Source organism: Anas platyrhynchos, chromosome 6 (genome assembly GCF_047663525.1).
Source record: "Anas platyrhynchos isolate ZD024472 breed Pekin duck chromosome 6, IASCAAS_PekinDuck_T2T, whole genome shotgun sequence".
Classification (NCBI taxonomy): domain Eukaryota; kingdom Metazoa; phylum Chordata; class Aves; order Anseriformes; family Anatidae; genus Anas; species Anas platyrhynchos.
The window spans coordinates 32,710,420-32,734,788 of NC_092592.1; the positions used below are offsets into that span (position 1 = coordinate 32,710,420).

A 24,369-nucleotide genomic window follows, 5' to 3' on the forward strand; every position below is an offset into this window, starting at 1 on the left:
GAACCAAGAAAAGCCCTCTGTAATCCTCCAGCACTGTATTCACAAGTCATTATCACTTTGAGGCAGAAGGTGTCAAAGGTGTGAAGTAAATACAAAGCTAAGTTGTAACATTTTGGTATTTCATGGATTCCAGATGACATCAAGCCTGATTCAAAGCCCACTGAAGTCATCAAATCTGTTGCTGACATCTGTCTTGACAATGCAGGAAATAGTGAATGACTTTTTGTGTGTGTTAGTTTGCCTCCCAGTATGCTAAGAGTCAGACTTAACTTCAGTGCAGTTCAGCACTGTGGTATCTGGTTTTACTGTGATCGCGTTGGAAAACATTTTTGGAAATCAGCATTCGTAAGATAAAGTTTTAATTTAATCTAATAAGCAAAACCAAGACCTGAAAGGGTATGATACCATCTTTGACAAGAACAGTTGTATCCCCATTGTTAGAGGCTTCTGTGTGATTGGAATTTGCTTTCTATATATTCCAAATATGAAAATACTGAGGAGAAAAGTTAGGCATAGACAAGTTAATCTTTAGAACAGATACTGCTGTCATTCTTCTAACCATCCTCAGAGGATTTCTGCAAGATGATAAGCTTCTGTTTCCCCATTTTTGCTGAAGTTTGAGGCAAAGTGGGTCATAAAACTATAGAATGGTTTGGGTTGGAAGGGACCTTAAAGACTAATTCCAGCCCCTCTCCCAGTCACCTTCCATGAGGTTAAATGACTGAAATACAATTTAATAGAAAGCTGATAAAAATGTCTCTCTAAGGTAGGGGAGTTAAGACAAAAAACTGCTGGCATTCACGTAGACAGTATTCTCCTTTATCATCTTTTTAATTTCTTTAATTGTGGCTACTGAACTTGTGTTTTACCCTCCCCCTTTAACAGTCTTGAGTGAACTCGATGGATTAAATTCTGCTGTTGAAGGTGGTGCTGAAATTTGCATTGACATAGATTGTGTCACAAATCTATGTGTAGGAAATACACAATGCAGGGGGGAGGCCAGCAGCTTAAAAATACATTATTAAATTACTGTGTGCTTTTTTAGCTTTCTATGTTGTCCTCTTCTATTTTTACTCAGTGGGTGTTGAAAGCAAGTGATACTTAAATGCAAAGTTGATCTGAGTGTGAAATGTTCTTGATAGCTGCATTCTTGCTGGAAGGAACAGGACGATGACCTGTGCTTGGTGACATAACTCTGTGGTTCACATTCCAAAATCCAGCCTGAAATTTCATGGTTGTATTTTATTTATAGAAACTCCCAAGCACAGTATTGCCCATGTGTTCAGCAAATTAGTTGGAAATGTTTACGTCAATACAGGTTTTACGTAGATATTATTGAAATTAAAGTACTGTACCTTATCACACTGGTGCAATCTTTATAGCCCTTAAAAGGCAAAAGCACGTACAATTTTTTTCTTGTGTTTCTGCTAGAGGATTGTTTAGTACAACTGCATTCCAGAGGAAATACTTCTTTTTTCTTTTTTTTTGGAAATCTTTTTTTTTTTTTTTTTTTTTTTTTTTTAATCTTGAAAGCATGCTTTCTACATGTCACTTTTTTTCCCCTTCTAGTCTGGTCTCATCTGAGGCTCTCGCCTTCTCTGCCTTATGAAAGGAATCTTCCTTGATTAGAGCTGAAAATAAAAGAGCTCCTTTTGAGATCATCAGGGTTTAATTAGGAACCATTTTTCTTGACAACTCAAAATTTGAATTGCTCTAAATGTATGTTGCATATGTGCTATGACTGCATGATGTGTCAGTGTAGACTAACTAGAAATGCAAAAGGCTTTCTCATCTCCTCAGCAGTTTCCAGTGCAAAAGTAGAAGCTCAGAGATCCCATGCCCAGTTTTGGGCTGAATCTGTCCTTATAAAAGTTAATGGCACAGAAAACCACGTTAGAGACATCACTGACATTAGAAAGCATCGTTTGTCTTCTCTTCTTGAACTAGATTCTAAATCTACTTGCAAAAGGTCATTATTTTTTCTATAAAATATGACAAATTTAAAAGAAAAAGAAGCTTCATTAAAGTTAAGGCTAAAGTAAAATGGAAGATGTTATAGGGTTTCATTCCCGTGTAACGACTGTTTGAGGAGAATAAATCTTTTGAGAAATGTGACATTAAGTAGTTGCAATAAAGGACTGCAGAGAAGAAGAAAGCTATAGAGGAATGTTTGGGGAGGGTTTTTGAAGCTCACTGTGTTCTTACATGCCTTGTCCGAGTGGGTCAGTCAGCTTCGTACTGCTGGCAGAATCCCAAAGAGGGACAAATACATTAAGTTAGGACATGTGAAAACTTCACCTAAGTCTATGCACAGATTCTGTCATCCCTAAGCAGCTTTCATTCCTTCTCCTAAACTGGCATTTGTGTGGCTTTTTCCTTTTTCTTCTTTTTTACCTTTAAGTATTTGAAGGAAAATTGAGGCGAGAGAAACTTAAGAGAACTAGTAACTGCTGATATGATCGCCCCAACAAACTTTCTGTACAGTAACCCAGTTAAACTGTTGCCTGAATGCTCCATTCCTGTATTCCAGACCAAAATAAAGAGATTAAGGGTTGATGGTATTTGCTGAATTTACAGCAGTAGGCTGTAAAGCAACAGGCTTTATTAATTTTTCACGTGTTTCCTGTAGAAGTAGGTCAAGAAATCAGATATTTGCATTAATATTTTAGTATAAGCATGCCTTCGACATATACATAGCATAAGAACGCGATGGGAGCTCTGACTGAATTTCCAGCAGCAATCCCACACAATTTAGTTTGACAGGCTCATTTTCTAGTAAATTGGGCTTCTCTAAAGCTTGACAAAGTAGATGATGATGATGATTGCTTTCTGCAGGAAAAGAAACATTTGGATTAGCAAAGTTAGCATCTTAACAGATGTCAAAGTCAGTAACATTTGGAAGTCTGTGCCTTTTATGTGCCCTCTGTATAAAATGATGAGATTTGTACCTGGAATGATGGTTTCTTATTCGCTTTTTTCCACAATCTGAATGTTTTGTTTCATGAATTAGATATATATTTGTGATACAGGAGTTAAAACTACTGATCAGATTCCTAAACGTTGTTTTAGGTACTAGATACTGTTTTCAATGTAAAGTTCCAGATGAAGAGCTGCTGAAAATAAACATCTTTGACAAGTCTTAAAAAGGCTTTGTTGGGCATGCTAGGGTCAGAATGAGACACGCTTCTGAACTGGTCTAATCCGATGCTGAAAGTGCTCCCAGTGTGCAAGGCCTGTTGGGGATGGGGGGAGTGCAGTGCTGAGGTACCCTCAGGTGTATGTGCTTGCTCTGAAATAGGAATGAATAACACACCTAACTACAGGAAAGCAAAGACTGGTTACAGTAATGTATCCCAACACTACATAATCTAAAGTAGCACTTTCACGTTAAAAAATGCCATCGCTTGCAATTTGGATTTCTATTTATTTATTTAAGCATATATTGCCGTTGCAGTTAGAAGACCTGAATGAGAAAACTTGAGATAGAAAGATATTTTTAGCTCCCTTTTATCTCCCATTGTATGACATCCCCTCGATATCCACATCCAAGAGATTTCCCTTGATGAGATGAGGTAGTTTACTAAGGAGGAAAATTCTAAAAGCGTTTGGTTTCATAAAGGGTTATGCTTTTTGCATGATACGAGAGTAAGTGGAAGAGTGCTGGGTAGCACAGGGAAAAAGGAAGAAGGAGAAAATGAATTTTTACTCCTTCAAAAAGGATGACGTGTACGTGTAACAGTCCAGACTTGGTGCTAAAGCATTCCTTTTTGGGATTTGCCGTCTGTCTCACTGAAGACCAGTGATTCTTTAGTTGTTTTGTCAGTTGGATTTGGATTTAATTTGCTAAACTTTCACTGACTTAAGTGAAGACGCGACTCGCATTCATATGCGTAAGTATGCAGCATATGTGTCTGTGAGCAGGAGGGGCCGCTGAGCAGCCCTTTTTGCTTGTGTTTTTGCAGCGGATGAGTGTAGCAACAGGCTTCTTCCTCGTTACTGCTTTCTTTAAAAGATAAAATCAGTAGACAGGAATAATATTTTCAAACTTCAGTTTATTTAGAAAATAACAGTAGTGCCAGCCACCAAATGTGACTTTAATTCCCAGACTTTGCATTCTCAGTCTGGAAGTTAGCCTGCAGTCCCCAGACTGGGGAGCTGGATTTGTGTAGTAGTCCTGGGAATGGGGTCTCTCCAAACAGGTGTTGTTGCCTGCTGTTAAAGTCTTTTTTGTGTGCTCAGATTTACTCAGAAATAGTCTTTAAAAAGGTCGTTATTGAACTGCTTAAAATTGTGCGTGTGTACAAACAGGACTGGTAATTCTTAAAACATGGATATAGAGCAGAGGCGGACTCAGGAACTTGAAAAGCACTGAAATACCATCCTACATCACACAAGAGCATTCAGAGCTCTAGTTCATTAGTAGTGAATCTTTATAACATAAGTATATCGTATTTGTAAGCCATACTTTGCTTTGATACAGGCAGCACTAAAGATAAGAAAGTCCATACCCTAATAAGGAGAAACTCAACTGGATTTTTAAAACAGCTTGAGATAGTTTGGAATGTGGCGCTTAATTGAATCAATGTAAAAGAAATGCTTTGTTCTTTTATGTTGCTTTGTAATAAATTATTTAAAAATAATTTCTTTCCATTCAGGGACGATAAGGAGTTATGGTAATGATGGCATTATCGTAACTTTAACATGTTGGTTCTCCCTGTCCCCCTTCTCCTGCAAGCACAGTACAGGGATGACAATGGTGGCATGTCTCCAGATTGTTTTATCCTCAAAGAAGGTTTCTATCTTTTGTTTCAGAAGATAAAACATTAAATTCTGTAGTGTCAGGACCATTGTGTGATAAAATACCTTATCTCTGCAGCCATATGAATTGTTTTTACTTTTCTGGTTTTGTATAATTTTTTTTGATGAAAGCTCTTGACATATTTTCCGCAATTCAGTATGCTCATACTGTTCCCATGCCTCTCCCCATTCCCTTTGTTCTAATTGCTAGCCAGAAGAAAATATTTGTGTTAAAATTTGCAATTGCAGAGTTCCTACTTACATTTCCCGTCATGTTCTCTAGTTGAAGAAAGGACCTTGTCACTATTGATCTTGCATATTCTGTAAAATTTGAATGAATATTGATACATTTTGCTCCTATTCGAAGAGGCATTTGGTGTGCGGAATTAGAGTGAGACACCTTTTCATGTTTTCACCATGGAGCTGTCACAGAGGAGTGCGAGTGGGCGGAATTACAGAAATTAGATTTTATGGAATAGGTTTTTCTGAAGTGCTCGGCTCTAGTCTTACTCCTTCGTTTCATTGTTGGATGAAGTGAATATTAAATAATGAACAAAGGTTTTTCTGACATCCCTCAGTATGGATGGCACCGCGTAGCAAGATGAAGAGCTCCCTTTCTGAGCTTACCAGGGATTCTACTGTAGATCTTTTGGGGTACTCAGAGTAGCAGCATCTGAAAAATGCAAGCTCTGCAGTATGGAAGCAAAATCCTGGAAATGGATTGTGTGCTGTATGGAAAGTAGTGAAATGTTTTCCTAAGCAATTTTCTTGGTTTGAATCTTACAGAAACAAGTTCTAACCAAAGGGGATTCTGTCTTTTGGGGTTTTGTTAGGGTGACTGGGGTGTGTGTCTTGGTATTACCAATACTTTGGAAACGTGGCTGGAGACTTAAAACATTTGTTTTCCAACTCATTTTGAAAACCTTCCCTCTCAACAAAAAGCTTTTACATGCTTTGGAAGTCTGACATTTATTCTTGGAACTCCAGTTTGTGTAAAGACATGGAGCCATGTGGAAGTGCAGGAGAGAGTCAGCGAGTTCCTTTGATCGCAGCCTTGGAAACTTGTATCTCGATCCAAGAAACAGAAAAGGCAGAAGATAAACTGCATTAAAACCATACCAATGGTACTCTGAGGAGGGCTCACAGGATGAGGAAATTGATTCTGGAGATAGGAAACTATTTTTTTTCTGCTTGCAGTTGTAATGTGAGAAAGATTTAGGATTGAAAGAAAAGCAGCAGGATCTCAGTTGGGGGGATAGTGGCAATTTCATTTTAGAAAGATTGATTTGCACTAACTTCACAGATTTAAAATGTTTGCGAGCATTTTACATATAACTGCTTTTATTCTGAACCCCCCGATAAGGAATGGGGAGGGTAGCAGGGGCTGGACCATGAGATTGTTTGCAGGAACAAGTATGAGATGCACGTTTTTATAAATTCATGTGAATAAAAAGCTTGTGTGGGCAATTTAAGTGTTTTTCTGTTGACTAGCTAATAGCTATTCCAATACATTCATTTAGGAAAATATTTTAATATTGTTTTTAACTAGATCAGAGAGAGCTATACAATGTTTATGAACTACTAAAATGTTAGGTAACACTGGCCATGTTTTAATTCAGTTTTTAGATGTCAACTTTCTTGTTCCTTAGCTTTTTCAGAAAAGGATAATTATTTTTTTTAACATCCTTTCACAATTCATGCATTGCTATGCTGTAATATGCTATATTTTAAGCTGTAGAGCACTTATGTTCTTCTGTTTCCATTTGTACTTGTGAAGTGTTACCTAGAAAAGCTTTCTATAGGTTTGGATTGGTGAATATTGATGTTATACTTCGAGTTGAAAAAATTAGATGCTTGATACACACTTGAAACCTTCTTGATAAAGTTGCTGTTCCATGGACCTGCATCTTTCATTTGTGATAGCACATGTGAATAGGGAGTACTATTTGGAAACCAGACGGGTAGTGCAGAGGAAAATCAGTAACTGCACACATCACACTTCTCTGATTGATTGAACAGTGGTTGTTGCTCTACAGAGCGTAAATTTCCATGATGCCCAAGCATCAATTCTGTTATCTTAAAAACACTACATACGTCCTCTTTACTGTCATTAGTAGTACCTCTGATTTCAGTGGGACTGTTACGTGTGGTATGGTTAGAACATCAGAATATTCAGGATAAATGACCAGGAACTAGCATGAGTGTATGGTCTGGAAGGTACTGCCATTGTTATTTGTCTTAAAATGTGTTAACAGTTCTTATTAGCACTTTGGAACATCTAATTTTGTCACCAGCATAGTGTGTGGTGGTTTTTTGTTTGTTTTTAAAGGAACACCCCAAAAACATAGCTTAGGAAAAACATGTACATATTTGTTGACCAGTATGATGCCAAAATAACAGGTGAAATGTGGAGCCAATAGCAAAATCTTGCAAAGAGCAAATTCTGTTTGAAGTATTGTCTTTACCAGGCAAAGATATAAAAATTGTGTTTTTAATATCCTTAGGAAGAGAATAAAAGAGCGGTAACGGGTTTCTTCAGAAATGAAAGACTTTCTCTCACTCTCTCGCTCTGTGGCTTGTTTGTTTGTTTTTCCCTGTGGCAAATGGTGAGCCGGAGTTAGGGGGATGGCAGGGTTGGTTTGTTGACTTGTTTTATGAAGCATTCCCAAAGAGGTTTTTTCATCTGTTCTTATACATCCATTTCTTTAAAAGTTTCAGAGACCCAGGAAGATGATGTTTTATGGATAGCGATGGCAGGCACGCATCAGATATGGGCACTGATGTTGGAAGGTGGAAAACTGCCAAAGGGAAGGTAAGCGGTTTTAATACAAGACACGTGAAACTGCTGTTTGTCTGGATAAACAGCCTTCAAACCCCACAGTGAGAGATAATCCAATTAATCTAAAAGTAATTTTTCTCAACCTGTACTTAGCTTGAAGCTTGCTGTTTCTCTTCAGACTTAAAAGGCTTGTGTCCTTTAAAGCCTGCCTGCTTTTACCCACGTCTGTTAGATGAAATGAAATATTCTGCTTTAGCTATAAAGCTATGACTTGGTAACGTACAGTCATATAATTCAATGGTACTTTTCATTGCATTTGCTGAATCACCTAGTGATAAATGATAAACTAAGGTGAAAAAAGTTAGCATAAAGGCATGGAATAATTTCTTGGTTTTATAATTCACGAGTGCTTTTCCCGTGATTTCTGTTCATGCATAATGTCACAAGTATTTCAGACTTGTTCTTGAATATGAGTATTATTTTCATTTAGTGATTTAAAGAAAGGAACCTGTCTTCGATTTGCTGGGAGTGGAAATGAAGAGAACAGAAACAACACCTACCCTCATAAGGCAGGCTTTGCACAACCTTCAGGTCTCTCTCTGGCTTCCGAGGAACCGTGGAACTGCCTTTTTGTAGCAGACAGTGAGAGCAGCACCGTGCGAACAATCTCTCTGAAAGATGGAGCAGTGAAGCACCTTGTAGGAGGAGAGAGAGATCCATTGGTAATCACTTCAAACTTCCCCACACTGCCCTACTAATATTCCTCAAGCCTGACCTGGAGGAACCACTGTTGGGGTGAGAGGGTAAATTAGTTTCCGTGGCCATCAGTTTCTTAACTTCACTGCTTGGAATGCAAATGTGTACCAGTCGTGGTGCTCAAGTTGTAGTGCAGAGCGTTGCTCCTCAGATACAAAAATTACTTCACCTACTTATAAAATAGCCAAACTGAAACAGTACTGTGGTGTTATTAAAGCCAGCTGCATTCATATTGATAATTTAAATGTGGTAGTTTCCATTTCCATCACTAGCATCCTTATTTCCTAGTTCTCAGTATCCTTGTTATAAAGTTGTCTTGTTTTTTGTTTTTTTTTATTTTCTCAGTGAATTTCCATTTAATTACAATCATTTAAATTCACGTCAACATTGAGTAATCAAATATTTTAATTTAATAATATTATTTTCCAGAACTTGTTTGCCTTTGGTGATGTGGATGGAGCAGGCATAAATGCGAAGCTGCAGCATCCCCTAGGAATAACATGGGACAAGAAAAGAAAATTGCTTTATGTGGCAGATTCCTATAATCATAAGGTAAGCATATATAGTAGCTTGACATATGCAGGCTTTACAATTTTTACTACTACGAGAGTTTATTTTCAGAGCATACAAAGACTATACTTGGTTGAGCTGAAGAAAGAAAGGATAAGAATTCTTTTGTGAGTTCTTTTTCCTTCCTTCCTTCCTTCCCTTATGGGTCCTTCTCTTTACCCATTGTTTTGGTGTTGTATGCTGCTGTGTTGATATGACAGCCCCTTGGGGAAGGTGAATTTGTACCAACTTACATATCCAACTAAAGACCCTTTTATTATATCTTTCCAAAGAAACTGATCTGGGGCAAAACAGCTAGGAATGGTTAGTCAGGAATACTGCAGGTTTGATAAAACCAGGAAAGCAAGAGGACTTGTTCTTTCCTCAAAAAAACACTCATGTTTTGAGAGGTATTTTGGGTTACCCCCATGGAATTCAAAGATGAGACAGGTTGTTCTGTGTTATTGTTCTCAAGCTTTAATGTCTATAAGGTTCCTAACTGTATGTTGATTAAATATATTAAAAAATAAGTAGTTTGTCTTGTTTTACAGAATAAGATATTTATATAATTAAATACTTGTTAAAAGCCAAGCTGATCAGCAAGCATACTTTTATACCAAAGAGGTAGGTGCCTTTGGAGGACAACACTGAATGAAGACCAGGAAGCAAGCTGGGAGATGTCTTTTGATAAAGTATGATAACATAGCTTCCAGGACACATGCTTGTTACCTAAGATAATCAAAGTTAATGTTGGTTTCTGAAAATGCAGGATGTAAGATAATGAAGAACTTCCACATTCTGGTAGTTTTTTCAGAGAGGTTGTTTGTTTGTTTTTGTTTTAGATTAAGGTTGTAGATCCCAAAACAAAGAACTGCGCTACCCTGGCAGGCACAGGAGAAGCAAGCAATGTTATTGGTTCCAGCTTTACACAGTCAACTTTTAAAGAACCAGGAGGTTTGTGTGTTGAAGAGAATGGCCGCCTGATGTATGTTGCAGACACAAATAATCATCAGATTAAAGTGCTGGATTTGGAAACAAAAATTCTTTCCATGGCAAGTAATATTTATTAAACAGGCTGATAGTGGTGTTTCTTTGTAAATTACTATTGCAGACTTTAGTAAGTGGTAGAAAAATCATATAGCTAATAAACTTTCTGGGGACAGTAGTTATATTCACCTAATATTTTGTGATGATCTAGCAAACAAGCATTGCCTGTTAGCATGCTTGTTGATAGCCCTATTCATGGAAAAGCAACTTTTGCATGTAAAACGTTTCACATAAAAATATTCAAAACTGTGCAGAATACTGAGAATATAAAATACAACAAAGTTAACTTGCAACGGTGATCTAGAGAGAAAAGTCAACAACAGTTTATTTAACATGACATCTGTGGGGAGAGCAGAAGAGCTGTCATCACTCTCTTATAGTTCCAAACCCAGGTTTCTAAATCCAAATTCTTCCAAATTTGACAAAAATGTTGATACAGCAATGTCTTTGTTTTACTGTTATGGTGCTGAACTCTTTGCTGAACTTTAAAATTTACATTTAAATGGTGTTTAACTTTTAATGAGTGCCATGCAGAATTTTATATATTCTTTATTTGGGGCTTTCAAGTTGTCGAATTGGAACCACTTTCAAATACAGCAGTGCTCAATTTGCTGGTAAACATGAAAGCAAAACAAATTTGTACTGTCTGTCTTATAATGATACCATGTCTTGGTGTTTTCATGTGTATGTATATGAGATAATAATCTTAGTGTATTCTTTTAAGCTTCTTGCATTTAATAGTATGCAATCTTAATGTATATTTAAATTTCCATGCCATGTAATAACTTGGAGCCTTTTCTGGGAAATATTCCTTTACTTTGCTGCATAATCTGCATGGTTAGAATCTTGGATTTTATTGCCAAAGGATACAATTACCACCCCATTGGGAGAAAATGCTTATAAACTTTATTTAAAATAAAAATGTAATGCAAATGTTAAATAATTAAGTTAAAGGATACTTGAAGTAGTGGATTTTGTAAAGTAGATATAGATTTTATGATTTTAATAGTAAATATTTTTATCCGTATCAATCAGTTTTATCTCTTACATTTAAAAGTTATTTAAGAAAAAAAAAGTTATTTTGTCATCTCCTTTGTGTTCGTGTCATTGCAGTATTATTGTGCTCCATCAGAAAGTTTCAGTACAGCAACCATATTGTCACGTGTTGGTTTTCCTCGTCCATGTCAGCCATCAAAGTGTGATTGTATTGTGAAAGTCTATTTGCTATACCAGGACAAATGAAAATTAATACTTTGCTTTCTACTGATAGTTGCCTATCCTGAATCCAGAAATGTGCGATGTTCCAGATCATCTGCCTGTGCAAAAGGACAAAACAGCAAACCTTCCAAAACTGCCTAAATCTGCACCAAACATTCAACTTCATCCACTGACCGTAGCTCCTGGCCAGACAATTCAGTTTTTATTGAAGTTGACCCTCCCTCCAGATTCAACACTGAATGAAGAAGCACCCAACGCCTGGTTTATCACAGCAGAAGGTAAAGTGCTTGTGTTGTTTTATCAGTTGAACAGAAGTAGATAAGAAACAAAGTAGATAATATCAGGATGTGTTTTCCGTGCAAGGGATCTCAGTCTGATGAACCAAAACGTCCCTCCCAGTCTGTTCCTGTACAACACTGTGATGTGGTAAATGTTGTTTAGTGTTGATACATTGAACAGCTGGAGTGGGAAGAATTAAAAATAAAAATAAATTAAAAAAAAAGGAACTTGATAATTGTAGCTTCTTGCTTGAATTAATGCATGCTGCATTAATATTTTTTTTTTAAAACCTCCTTTAAACAAGTTGCTGGTGAGGGCTTGCAGAGGAACTGCTCCCAAAACAGCTGAGCTTTTTCCTCCTTAGATTTTTGCTCTCACCACTCTGTCTCCGTGAAAGGCTTAGCCCAGCCCTACTGTCTGCTTCTGGGAGAAAGGTTACTGTGAACCTGAAGCATATTCCAGAAAGATTCCCATTTTTCATTCTGTCTCTTCAAAAAATTATTTGAAGTAAATTTCTAGCTAACCACTTTGAACCTACTTTGTTGTAATTCATATATATATATATTTGCACTTGAATATTTCTATAACAAGGCATGCTTTCAAATATAGGAGGAAAAGTTTGGTATGTCAAGGCAGCAGAAATAATTGACATTTGTTGCAGGCCACTTTTGCTCTTCCTTTGTGGCCTTGGGCAATACTTACAGTCACTGCATGCCTTGGTTACTGTGAAATGGGAATAATATTTAATGTTTGAGCAGCGTCGAGAGGCTTAATTAATCTCTTTCAACTCTTAAGTATTTTAAAAGAACACATGGAACATGTTCACGTGGCATGTCACTGGAGTGCTTTAATTCTAGCCATCGTTGCCATCCTTACACTAGATATTGCTATGCACGAAGCATGACCAGTAGAATAAACTCTGTGAATGTGTTTCTTAAAATTCTTTTCAGTACAAAAATTGTAAGGTTATCTGAAACCCCTTCTTGCTCAGGGTGACCCTTAGCAAGTGTTTGGAGACAGTGCTTTCCAGTGTTCCAGCTGTGCTCAGAAGGGAGTATCTGTCAGAGCCCTTGGAAGTACCATTTGAAATGAATGTACCCTATGGAAGCTGATATACATAATAACCCCTATTTTTTTCACATTGTGTCAAAACAGTTTTGTCTGGTTATTCAGTTACTCAGGTATGATTCATTTGCTTTAAGTCTAGTATGCTCATGCTATAGGAATAATTTATTCATCTCTGGAATCAAGGCTTCTAAAAAGTATCTTGTACCTCACCTTGTGTGCCTAAGCAAGACTGTCATTGTGAACTTGCCTTTTGTGGGTGAAGGGAGGATGCTTTTCATTCAGACTCCGAGAAATTTCTGAACATCGTAAACACATTTGCTGTCAGACTTTATGCACCCTAAAAGTAGGTGATGCACAGAGAACTATCTATTACTTCTTAGAGGAACCAAATAAAATAAGCAATTATAGAGCAGAGGAAAGCTTTGCCAAACACCCAAAAAAAAACAAAACCAAAAACAAACAAACAAGCAAAAAAAAAACTAGAATATAGTTTTATTTAGTTTTGTTTTCATGTGTTTGATGTTGAGATTTCACCGCTTGGACCTTCAATAGATTTTTAGGAGCAATGGACAAAACATTTTTATTTCAATTACTTTTGCTCATTTACTATACTGCATTGGAAAACATTCTTTTTTTTTTTTAAATGCTGCAGGATTCTAAAATTCTGAGTAATTGTTCTCAGCCTGAATTTACATGCCATATTGTCTTTTACAATAATAAATACATGTTAATAGTCATTACTGCTTGTAGATGCAGTTAAAATGATCTGAAGCTAAACATCTCATCTTCTGACTCATACTTTGTTGGCTAGCTTTCAAAGTGTCTATATATCCATGTGGTAGCTTAATTAAATGGGTTGTTTTTAAAAGCAATCAACAAATACTGTACAGGGCCTGCAATCTGGTTATACACTTCATGATTTAAGGCAGTTTCTTATTGTAGTTTATGCTTTCGGAGTACAAATAGACTATTTCCAGCACACTTTTTGACCTATAAAAATCTCTAAATATTGTTGAGGTGAAGATGCATGTCAGAGCTTCAAGGGTTAGTAAAACTGGAGAAGATAAGCAAATTAAACTCAACAAAACATTTCAAGCTCATAACTTCTAGAGCCAAATTTAAGGTATTTTCTTAAAAATGCCAGAAAGAGCACATCATCCATCTCATTTTAGAATAAACTACAGAGTGCAATGCAATGAAGTAGGTACATGCATTGTGCAGTTTATTTTGCAGTTCACGTACTCTTAAATATTTAAATAAATGTAAAACTCAAATTTTGTTATAATAGTCAGACTGAACATAGCTAAATTACAGCAACCTGTTTATAAAGCCAGCATTTCTGTTTGGAAATATGATAAAGTACCTGCAGTTCTGTGCATTTATGGCAGATGTCTTACCTAGAGTATTAGGCCTCTAATACAAGCATATAACAACCAATTAACTTCAGGAGTTTTGCTTAAGTATCAGAAGAAATTTTAATATTCTCTTAAAAGTGTATAGGACAAATTACAGATTCATTGCATTTAGCTAAGGTATACTGTGGAGATATACCCACACTTGTGAAGCAAAGCTGTGGATTACCTTTAAATGACTACTGAAGAAGCACTTGTAAACTATTTTTCCTTTTTTTTTTTTTTTCCCCAAGACTGAAAAAGTCAGAGGGGAAATTTCCCGTAATGTTCTGTATGGAAAAAAGGTCATATTGTCATATGAGCAAAATCAGTGTTTTCTATAGGTTTCAGACGTGGTATTAAATATCCTAATGATAAAATTTGTTGTTCTTTTGCAGATAATACATGGTTGCTTCAAGGACAGAGTCTGTCTGGAAAAATTAAGGATGTTTCCTGTCAAACTGTCATTCCCTTTCAGTTACCAAGGAGCTGTCTATCAGCTGAAGCTGTCCTGGCTATCAAAGCGTGCCTCTACTATTGCAGCAAAGATAGCAGTGCCTGTTTGATGAAAGGAATCTCATTCAGTCAGCCTTTACAGATAGCAAGTGAAAACCAAGCCAGCTTGACTCAAGTTGAACTAACATACACATTTTTAACTAACTAACCCAAAGCCAGCTAATGTGGTGCTTTATTTTGCTTTCCACTGTAGGAGAAAATATGGATAGATAACTTTTCTCCATTGGCCATTTTCCTGGAGCTTATGACAAACCTAAGAAATAATATTCTTGGTAAAATGCAGTAGAATTCCTTACAGTTTAACATAAAAATTTATAATCACAACCTGATTTATTTTCATTACAGTAGAAACAATGATACTGTAATACTTCAGACTCCGTTGCCAGTTGTGAATACATTGGACGTACGCCATTCTAAGCAATGAGCAAAAATTTTTAACGTCCTTTTGAAAGAGTTAGTATTGCCTTGTGATTACACTGTAAGAAATTCTTTGCACTATATGTACTGTTAGAATAATCAGATCATTTCAGACTAACAGTTAGAGATTCCTTTTGTGCCCTTAAATTTTAATAGAATGTCAAACCTAATAGTTTCTTTCTCCAGGCTGTAAAAGGAGCATCTTGCTTATTTCTCTGTAGTGGCACTTTTGACACATGTATTTTGAAAATACATCTTAAACTAGGTGCAGCTCTAATGTTATGCAAACTGATTGTTTTGTTTAACTAGATATGACTGCCTTATATGAAGAGCACGGTTTCATGGAAAAATTTCTGTGAAAGGAAATGTTTGAGTTCCTACAAAAAAAAAAAATCATGCTGATTTCTAACAAAGAATGTGCCTCTCTAATGTGTGCGTATATTTGTAAAGAAAAAGAAAATGCTGGAATCTTTCTGATATATACTGATTTACATTTTATGTAAGTGGTAGAAAATGGTTGATTATCTAAACTGCAAAAATTAAATGTCAACCATTTCAAGCAGGTGAATCACTTTCCTTTTCCACTTTTATGATTTCTTTGTAAAACCCAGTCTGAAGACTTCTGTCTTGGAAGCATACAATATTAAGAATGACGCTACACTCCTAATGTGTGATTCAAAGTCTTTTGAAGTTGCTGTTTGTCCACCCATTTGTTATGGTGGCCTCTGAATCAGAACCGTACATTTAATAATGGATGGTTGCATTTGTGTCTAGAGGTTCTGAGCTTTTGCTAGAAAACTGGTGATTCAGTCTTTGAGTGAAGTGCTTTGATTTGAAGCTGTATTCCCAAAACTCTGCCTTTGGTGGTTAAATGTTTTGTGAGTAAAATTTGATCAATTTGCCATAGGAAGTAGCAGGAGTATGGGAGGATGTGCAATTTTCTTATTGAATTGGAAGGATTTCCACAGTGCTTAAGTGTAATTGGATTAAGTCCAGTGCTCTGATTATGAGGATCAGTTCTGAGAAGGTGAACTTGTTTTAAATTTGAAGATGGTATTTTTACGTATAGTATGATGTATAGTAGTGAAAGAATTGTTATGGTGTCTTTTCTAAAGCAGTCACCATTGTTCCTGACACCTGTCAGTAAACTCCTGGTATGATTTGTTGTTGCTCATTCCTAATTGAAAACTGATTGAAATGTTGGTCATGAACTCCAGAGGCTTTTGTTTTAAGGGAACCATGTGGATTGGTGTGGTTTTTCCTTCTATTGAAATGCCAGCATATCTGTGAGTTCTCTACAGTACCAGAAATTGTAGTTATCTCACCTGTCAGCAAGGCAGGGACTGAACTATTATTTTCTTGTGTTTATTTTTTAAGCAACTTTTCTAATTCAGTGTTTCAGTTCCTTTGAGTAAACCTCTCAATCTCACATACCATTTTGAAGAAGGATAAAGCTTTGCTACTTTGTTCACAAATTGCAAATGCTGTTGAAAGGATGAAGGTAAAGAAACCGATTATAGGGCATTAATCACTTCTCACACTTTATTACAAATCTTTAAGAGTTTTTGTTGTTGTTTATTTAACTTTGGGTGGTAGCCAGGAAACCTTAGATAAGCTTCCAGCTAACTCACAATTTTTCTGTTGCTTACTGTAAAAAGAAAGCGTTAGTTTCAGAAGTTCAGAATAACAAATTAAATTCTTACAGTTATCTTGAGTATACAACTGACCAGATAAGTTTTTTTGTTGTTGTTGTTGTCTTTTTTTCCCACTCTCATTTCCAACTAAAATTATATTTGTCTGTTTTGATTGGACAAGACCATCAAATTCTACCTTGTATTTTGGCATACAGAAAAAAGTCGCAACAGATCTGTTATCTTAATGACACTTTTTAATTAAAGTATTGCTTTAATTAATGTAGGGAAAGGCCATGTATTCCTAACTTTGTTTAACTACAGTGTATAGTGTTTAAATATGGTGTAGTAGACATATACATACATTTATATCGAAAATATAAACAAATGTTTAAGGGTCATATCCTTTTTGTTTTCAAGATTCAACTTTCTATTTACTGTGTGTAAATGCATTCAGAACCACTGCAGCTTATTGGGAAGGTGTGATAGTAGATAGTAGGAAAACTGTTGCATAAGCATCAAGCTGAAGTCTGGGATCAGACTGTAAAGGACCTTTAAAGATTTAGTTGTAGCCGTATTTTAAGTAGTGAAAACAATTTCTGCTTTACTAGCAGGGAGTAGGAAAATGTTTTTGAACCTTTTTTTTTTTTTCTTTCTCTTAAGTCCATGTCTTGCAGCAGTTGACTGTATCCTGTATAAACTGAGGGGTGTATACTAACCAGGGGGTTTAATGGTGAACTTGGCAGAGCTAAGTTAAGGTTTGGAGCAGATGATCTTAGAGTTCTTTTCCAACCTAAATGATTCTGTGATTCTATTTCTAGAATCTGAACTTTAGCTTTACCCTAAAAAAGAGACAGAAGGTGTGAGACCATCTCAAAAACTTGACCTGAAAAAGGTGAATGTCCTGGAATGCTTTTCCCCCTGCATCCCATAAGTTCTAAACCATTCTATGCAATATCCCCTTCAGTTTACAAGGGAGAGCTTCTTTCCCTGACTTGTCTTAGCGGGTTTCACGCAAGGACACTGCTGTTATCATTCTCCATCTTCTGAGATGTAGCTGATTCTCAGCATGCTCCGGTTCTTCCTGATGATGTTACTGGGGTTCTTCTGATCCTCAGTCTGTGCATTCACTATGACTGGCGTTTATCACATAGCCTAACTTTTTTTGTCCAAGGAATAGCACACACATCACTGAGTCCCTCCTTATGTTTCACTTGTGGCGTACAGACATTTGAATGTTCTATAATTAGAATAACATGCTTTTTAAAGGCTTATGATGTTTACTTTTACTCTACAAAAGGGATGCTATTTCCATTGCTTTCTCCAGGGTTTAGAAGATGCTGTTACACTAAAGCAAGAAGTGCCATAAGTGTAACCAGACAGGCAAAAACAATAGCTTGTACAAGCTACAGAAGTTTCAGTTAAGTTACCAGAAACCATCTTCAAAATACAATTCAGAAAAATGGGAAATTTTACTACTGTCTCTAAATACTGATAAATTAGATGGCTGCTATCTATTTGTATGGTAATGTAGTTTATAGTGTTTCCTGATATAAAATAAAAATAAAAAAATCAACTAAAAATTCCACTACCAGCATATTGGTATGGCTCAGCATTCCCAGATTTGTATCTTACAGTAACAGTATGTAATTCAAGGCCTTTTCAAATCATGCTTTCCCACTGACTTTAATAGGTTTTGCATCAGACCTATAAAGTCATAAATTACTGTAGCAAATCTCTAAAGAATATTGGTCATGCTTGCTTTGTATAATGGAAAGAAATTCAGAGGCATTTGCAGTTTTTAGTTCTAGTATTTGCTTTCCTGGAACAGCACTTTTTTTTTCTTTTTTTTTTTTTTTGGTAAATTGTTTAGCCAGAGTAAAAGTGCATATGGCTTTCAGTATATTATATATATTCTTTACGCACTTTTTTATTCCAATGGGAAAATCTTGTAGTTCAAAGTAAAAGTATCTTTTGTGAGAGCATCAAGAAAAACTTGTTCCTTATCTCTTGCTTAGAGGAGGGAGATGATCAGAACAAAGTGACTTCCCTTCTTGTACAGGGGCATGTCTTTTTCCTCCTTTAATTATTGACTATTTACTCTAGCAAAGAGAGTTGCATTACTGACCACAGTTTCAAGTTCTCTTGAGTTTTTGATTCCTAACAAGGTTTGCTATGTACATGACAGCCTTAAATGTTTGACTTTGCAGAGTTATCAATGATATATCTAGTTTAAAATGGCTTACAGTTTAGCAGACAATAGCAAAGATTTACGCATTTCTTGAAAATTACTGTTCCTTCTTAACACTTACCTCAAAGACATATTGCAGCTAAATTTCCACAGAAGTGTGTATTCATAAACTGTGTTGCAAGTCAAAAGTAAGTTTTCTTCACTGTATGATGTGTGAGAGGTGCTGTAACAGGTTGTGTGTGTGTGTGTCCTCCAGGCTGTACTTCTTCTAACAGAAGAATTTACCATGTGTAGCAGTTTATTACTTACCCTTCCTGATGGTAACTGCACACTCAAATCTGCCAGCTCAGTTGTTTGTATAATCAGCTAAGATAACCAATTTAAGTTAGCAAAGAGGTAGTATTTAAAATTAATTATAATCATTTTCACTGAAAAAAGTTTGTCAGGGGTTACACGAGCTTCTCTGTCCCTCATCAGGAAGATATAAGAATAGTGAGAGTTAGTTGCAGACAGTCACTGCAAAAGTGAGACCTTTTGTTTTGTTTTTTAGTCGAACCATCACTTCTGGCTTCGCATTCTGCAGCAGATCATTAATTCAGAAATATTTCTAATAATATTTTACATTCTGTTGTGTTCATATAACCAAGCTTGACTGCTGTCTTCCATCAGACCCAGCTCTTCTGATAGTTTTGTAGATGTTGAACTGTTGTATGTAAAATCACTTTCTCTTGTTAAAGATTAGCTTTCATTCTTATTAAGGATTCAACACAACTATGACTTGAATTTCTGGGTTTATTTTGATTTTTGTCATGATATTGGAGGGGGTTTAGGGTGAAGAGAGGAGTTGGTCAGGTTTCTGTGTCTACTTTTTCCTCCTGTAGCTTCCCCAGGACTGAAATATGGCCAGTATCTTATTACCATAGATGGATCCAAGTAGGATAATTCCCTTGCCCCTCCCCTGCTTTAGGGCTGGGGTGTAAAAAGAAAGTGCAATAGGGCTCTTCCATTCAAGGACAATGTTACCTGGCAGCTCATTCCAAATGGGTGCAAATGAGGTGAGGGTTTCAAGCTGAGTTGCACAGCACTGATCCTCAGAATGCATAGACCTAGTGTGTACTGCCATTCTGGAGTTACCTGCTTTCTAGGTCTATCCCTCTTTATGGCCTGTAAAATTTTGCTCCATACAGAAGGTGAGAATTTAGCCCTTACTCTCACTGAAAAAAATATGTAATCAATTGATTATTTAGTGCTCTTTATTTTAAGATAACCTGCTAATAGTTACTGAAATCCAGGACCTGTCTAAACCCTTCCGTATAGTTCTAGGTAACATTAAAGTAAGATTATGTCCTCAAGTCAACTTCATCAAACTCTACAACGATGCAGCTACCATCATTTTTTATTTTTATTTTTTACCTTTATCTCTGGCCCTATTCAATGAAGTTCTGAATTTGTTTCTAGATCTCCTAAAGCATCTCAAACATGAGTAGCTTATGCATGGACTTTCTTGGCTCTTAGTTTCAGGAAACTGCAGATTAAATACTTAAGAATATTAGGTGATTTGAAAGATACCCCAGCTTGCTATCTTGTTGAAGATTGTGCGTAATTATTATCACAGGGTAACATACTTTTGATACAGCTGAAAGACTAAAACCTTGGATTTACGTTGAGTGTTTGTGCAGCTATAGTTACATGTTGTTTAGTGTACTGCCTTGTTGGTCCAATGCTTTCAAAGCATACGAGAGGACTTTTTGTCCAACTGCAGGCTCTAGGGATAAGAAAAAGAATTACAAGTGTTTTTCAAGCCTTGCTTAGTTCCTTTATAACGTTGATAATTTTGAGTTAAAGAAATCGCACTTGTAGAAATCTATTTATAAGTCTACCTTAACTTAATGCTCTGTACTTAACATGCCTCAGAAGAGCAATATTCCACAATATATTTTTCCCTTCTTGATGGAGTATTTAGAAACTCAACCCATCTGGACATTGTCAGACTTCATAGTAAGTGAGATAACTACTCCCAATTTGGTTTTATGTTTAAAATAAATAAATAAGAGCTAGTTCTTCAAGCTTTTGGTGAAGCTGAAATACCTGGTTTTGAACCATCCATTCAAGAAATGTGTGCTGAGAGTTGGCTATTTCAGATAACTTCCAGGTTTTAAAATTTTGGAATTGAGAGTTAGAGTGGTGGAACATAGCCAACACGGGTTCATGAGGGGAAAGTCCTGCTTAACTAATTTAATTTCCTTTTATAGCAAGGTTACTCATCTAGTTGACCAATGGAAGCCAGTAGGTGTAATTTTGGGGGGATTTTAGCAAAGCTTACAGTATTGTTTCTCTCCAATGTCCAGCATACAGCTTGGCAAGTACACAACACGATGGGTAAACAATTAGCTGACAGATCAGGCAGAGTTGTTGATTCCCTCAAGGGAAGAGAGGCCTGCAAGGAGAGAGCTCACAACAAATTAAAGGTCTGGGCAATCACCGAGTGAAATTCGACAGGAGCAAGTGCTGGATTCTGCAGCTGGGAAGGGGCAATCCTGGGTATACAAACAGACTGGGGAATGAGAGGCTGGAGAGCAGCCCTGCAGAAAGGGATCTGGGGGTTCTGGTTGATGGCAAGCTGAATATGAGTCAATAGGAGTGTGCCCTGGCAGCCCAAAGAGCCAGCTGGGCATCAAGCACCACGCTGCTAGCTGGTCAACGGCAGGGATTGTCTCCCTCTGCTCTGTGCTGGTGCAGCCTTGCCTCAAGAACTCTGCATTTTGGGGCACAGCAGTGTAAAAAGGACATAGAACTGTTAGAGAGTGCCCAAAGGAGGTTTACAGAGATGGTGAAGGGCCTAGAGGGCAAGACGTGTGAGGAGCAGCTGAGGTCCCTGGGTTTGCTCAGCCCCGAGCAGAGCAGGCTGGGGGGAGGCCTCATGGTGGCCTGTAGCTCCCTCACGAGGGGAGCGTTGGGGCAGGCGCTGAGCTCTGCTCTCTGGGACAGCCTGCCGGAGTTCAAGAAGCATTTGGGCAACCTCTCAGACATTGGGTTTGATTTTGTGGTAGTCCTGTGTGGAGCCAGGAGTTGGACTCGATGATCCTTGTGGGTCCCTTCCAACCTGGGATGTTCTATGATTCCGTAACAGAAATGCTAAATGTTTTATATCTTCAGTATTTAACTTCAAAAATATCCAGTCTTGCTTTTAAAAGAAAATTAGTGCACTTAAAGCTTTCTCTTATGTAAATCATTGTACTGTTAAATTATGATGGATTTGTGTGATTGTATATAGATATTAATAAGGAAAAATAAGGTAATTGAAAAACTGCAACTACGTGAAATTCAGGCTCTCCAAGGTTACCAGCAAGTATCTTTAGTAGTTCAGTCCAATGCAACAGAAATTCTGCATTTTCATTACATCATGATGACTGAAGGAAGAAATCAGTGCCTTGAATAAAAATACTTGAAAGTGTGTCTTTGTAGAAAAGCTGGAGTGTTGATTGAAATAAGGTATTTATTTGACCTTCATGATTTGTGAGTTTTGTGTTTTTTAAAATTCTGTACTAATTCAGAAGCTGTAAAGTTTTTTTCACTGTTATGTTGTAGAATTAAGTTGAAATTAAAGTGCTTTTTATTCAAGCTACTCTTCCTATGAAGTACTTTTACTTTCAAGAGGCTTTTTCTCTGTCTTGCAAACATACCTCTTATGTACACTTAAAAACAAACCTAGCAGGATGATTTCAAATGTCTTGCAGAAGCTGGGATGCAAGTGAGACAGAGGTTAAAACTTTAATTTAGAAGGGCGAGGATGATTCTTCTTGACATTTGAGGGACAGGGACTTGGTCTGCTTTTGTTGTTGTTGTTTTCATTTGTTTCTTCTATTCTATGAGCAAAGATTATTTAAATGGCAGAGAGCTGTGTGGAGAGGGAGCTATGAAGGGTCTGGTTCTCACTGTGATGAAACCATATAACTTCATTTAGGTTCTGCTGTTGGGATGCTTTAAAATCCCTGCAGTATAGCACTAGTGAAGAAAGTCACAGTTGAGCACTTAACACCTTAGTATGTGGCTTGTATTGTTTAGATGGAAAGATGGGGAATTTTTTTTTTTTCTTCCTTGAGTACTACAGTGTTGCTTTAAGGACATGGGAATATTTTTGTCTGCTCTTTGAGATACTAAACCTCTTTTTTTTTTTCCATTGCATATGATGCAAAGCCTTTCAAATATCTGAACATTTAAAAGATATGTTTTATATTTGTTACTACAAAGTATGGGAAGAATTAGAACTGAAAGCACATCATCTGCAGCTGATGTAGATTGTGGAGATTCTTCATACACAGCATCACCTAACAGAGTTCTTAACAATATTCATGGGTTATGATCCTTTTTAAGTAAAAGGTAAATGTCCTGTAATATTATGAGAACAAATAAATACGCTGTGGAAGAAATGCTAGCTTCAGATTTCAATTCAACAAATAAACAGTGATTGAAGAATGTATTTTCTCCCCTATGAAGCCTATTTCTCCTTGTAAAGCTTTTTCATGGAAAAATAAACATTAAAAATTTTATCTTTTCTTTCAAAGCTTGGCTTGTCTGTCAATCTTTACATCAACATAGATGTGGAAGTAATGAAATGTGTGTGCCATAAGGCATTACAAGTTGATTAAAATCTTGTACACAACAAGTACAATTTGTTTCATGCTCCCTTTCCTTCATGGCTCTGCAGCCATGGGTGCCAACTGACCATTCACGGACCTGAGGTTTGGTAAAACAGTGTGCAGTCATGAAGACTCTCCAGCTTCAGGTTTACCCAGTGATCTGGACACAAGAGACCTGTTTTTATTCCATTTGTGCACATAAGAGAGATGAAAAATGTTGTGCTGGATGAGTCACAGACTGTTTGCAGACTTGTCGTTTTTTTTTTCAGAGATGCTAAGAACTAGCTTAGCTACTGGAACAGGTCTTGCTGCATTGAGGTCTGCTGTGGACCACTGTTGGCCATAGTAGCCTGTAAACTGCCACAGTTTGCACTGTGTGGGTGCTTATAGACACAGCTATTCTCCTGCTTGACGTTGCATGGCCCCTGGAAAGATGGGAGTTGCTGTAAGCGAATGCTTGGTTTGACTTCACCCAGACGTTAATGTGAGGAATGAGGGAGTAAAACCTTCCCCCATTTCTTCCTCACTTGCCTAGAGAGGTGAACGTTTTGTTCTGTTGACAATAACTATCATAGTAAAAATGTTTAATTGTAATAATTATGGTTGAACCATACTCTAACAACAGCTTGTGCCGAATATAATTGTTTTATTATAATTATTTCACTTGGATAACAGTTTTACAGCTTTGACTAAGAGCATATGGATACAGACTACTAATACAGGCTTCTTGTGCAGTGATACAACTGAGGAGCAATACCAGCATACCTACAAATATGATCTCATGCTTTGCATCATGTTCTCAACAATACAATAATTAATTGTTAATGAAAGTATTGTATGCAAAAAAATCTGGCTTGTTTACTGCAATAGCTGAGCCCTAGTAGTGTAGCTAAGTTGTTTTTTCCCCCCTTGTTAAATAATATTGCTAATTTCTATTATTGCCTATAAAACTCAACTAATTTTCTTTGATTTTCCATCCAGATGAAATATATTCACTGTAGCCTGATGCATGAAGTCTGAATTTGACAAACATTCAAGCAAATTTATTTGCATTTCTATATTTTCATAGAAAGTGCATATAAAACTCCTG

General features: G+C 36.7%; 1 protein-coding gene across 1 annotated transcript in view; it reads left to right on the forward strand.

The window, feature by feature from the left end:
- NHLRC2 (NHL repeat containing 2) overlaps positions 1 to 22,264 on the forward strand; it is a 37,763-nt gene extending 15,499 nt beyond the window's left edge. The window contains exons 6-11 of the mRNA XM_027459739.3: positions 7,510 to 7,609; positions 8,067 to 8,298; positions 8,762 to 8,884; positions 9,724 to 9,933; positions 11,199 to 11,424; positions 14,283 to 22,264. Of these exons, the coding sequence (XP_027315540.3) occupies positions 7,510 to 7,609; positions 8,067 to 8,298; positions 8,762 to 8,884; positions 9,724 to 9,933; positions 11,199 to 11,424; positions 14,283 to 14,548 (1,157 nt within the window). The 3' untranslated portion in view covers positions 14,549 to 22,264. The remainder of the gene's footprint in view (positions 1 to 7,509; positions 7,610 to 8,066; positions 8,299 to 8,761; positions 8,885 to 9,723; positions 9,934 to 11,198; positions 11,425 to 14,282) is intronic.
- Positions 22,265 to 24,369: the final 2,105 nt, after the last annotated feature.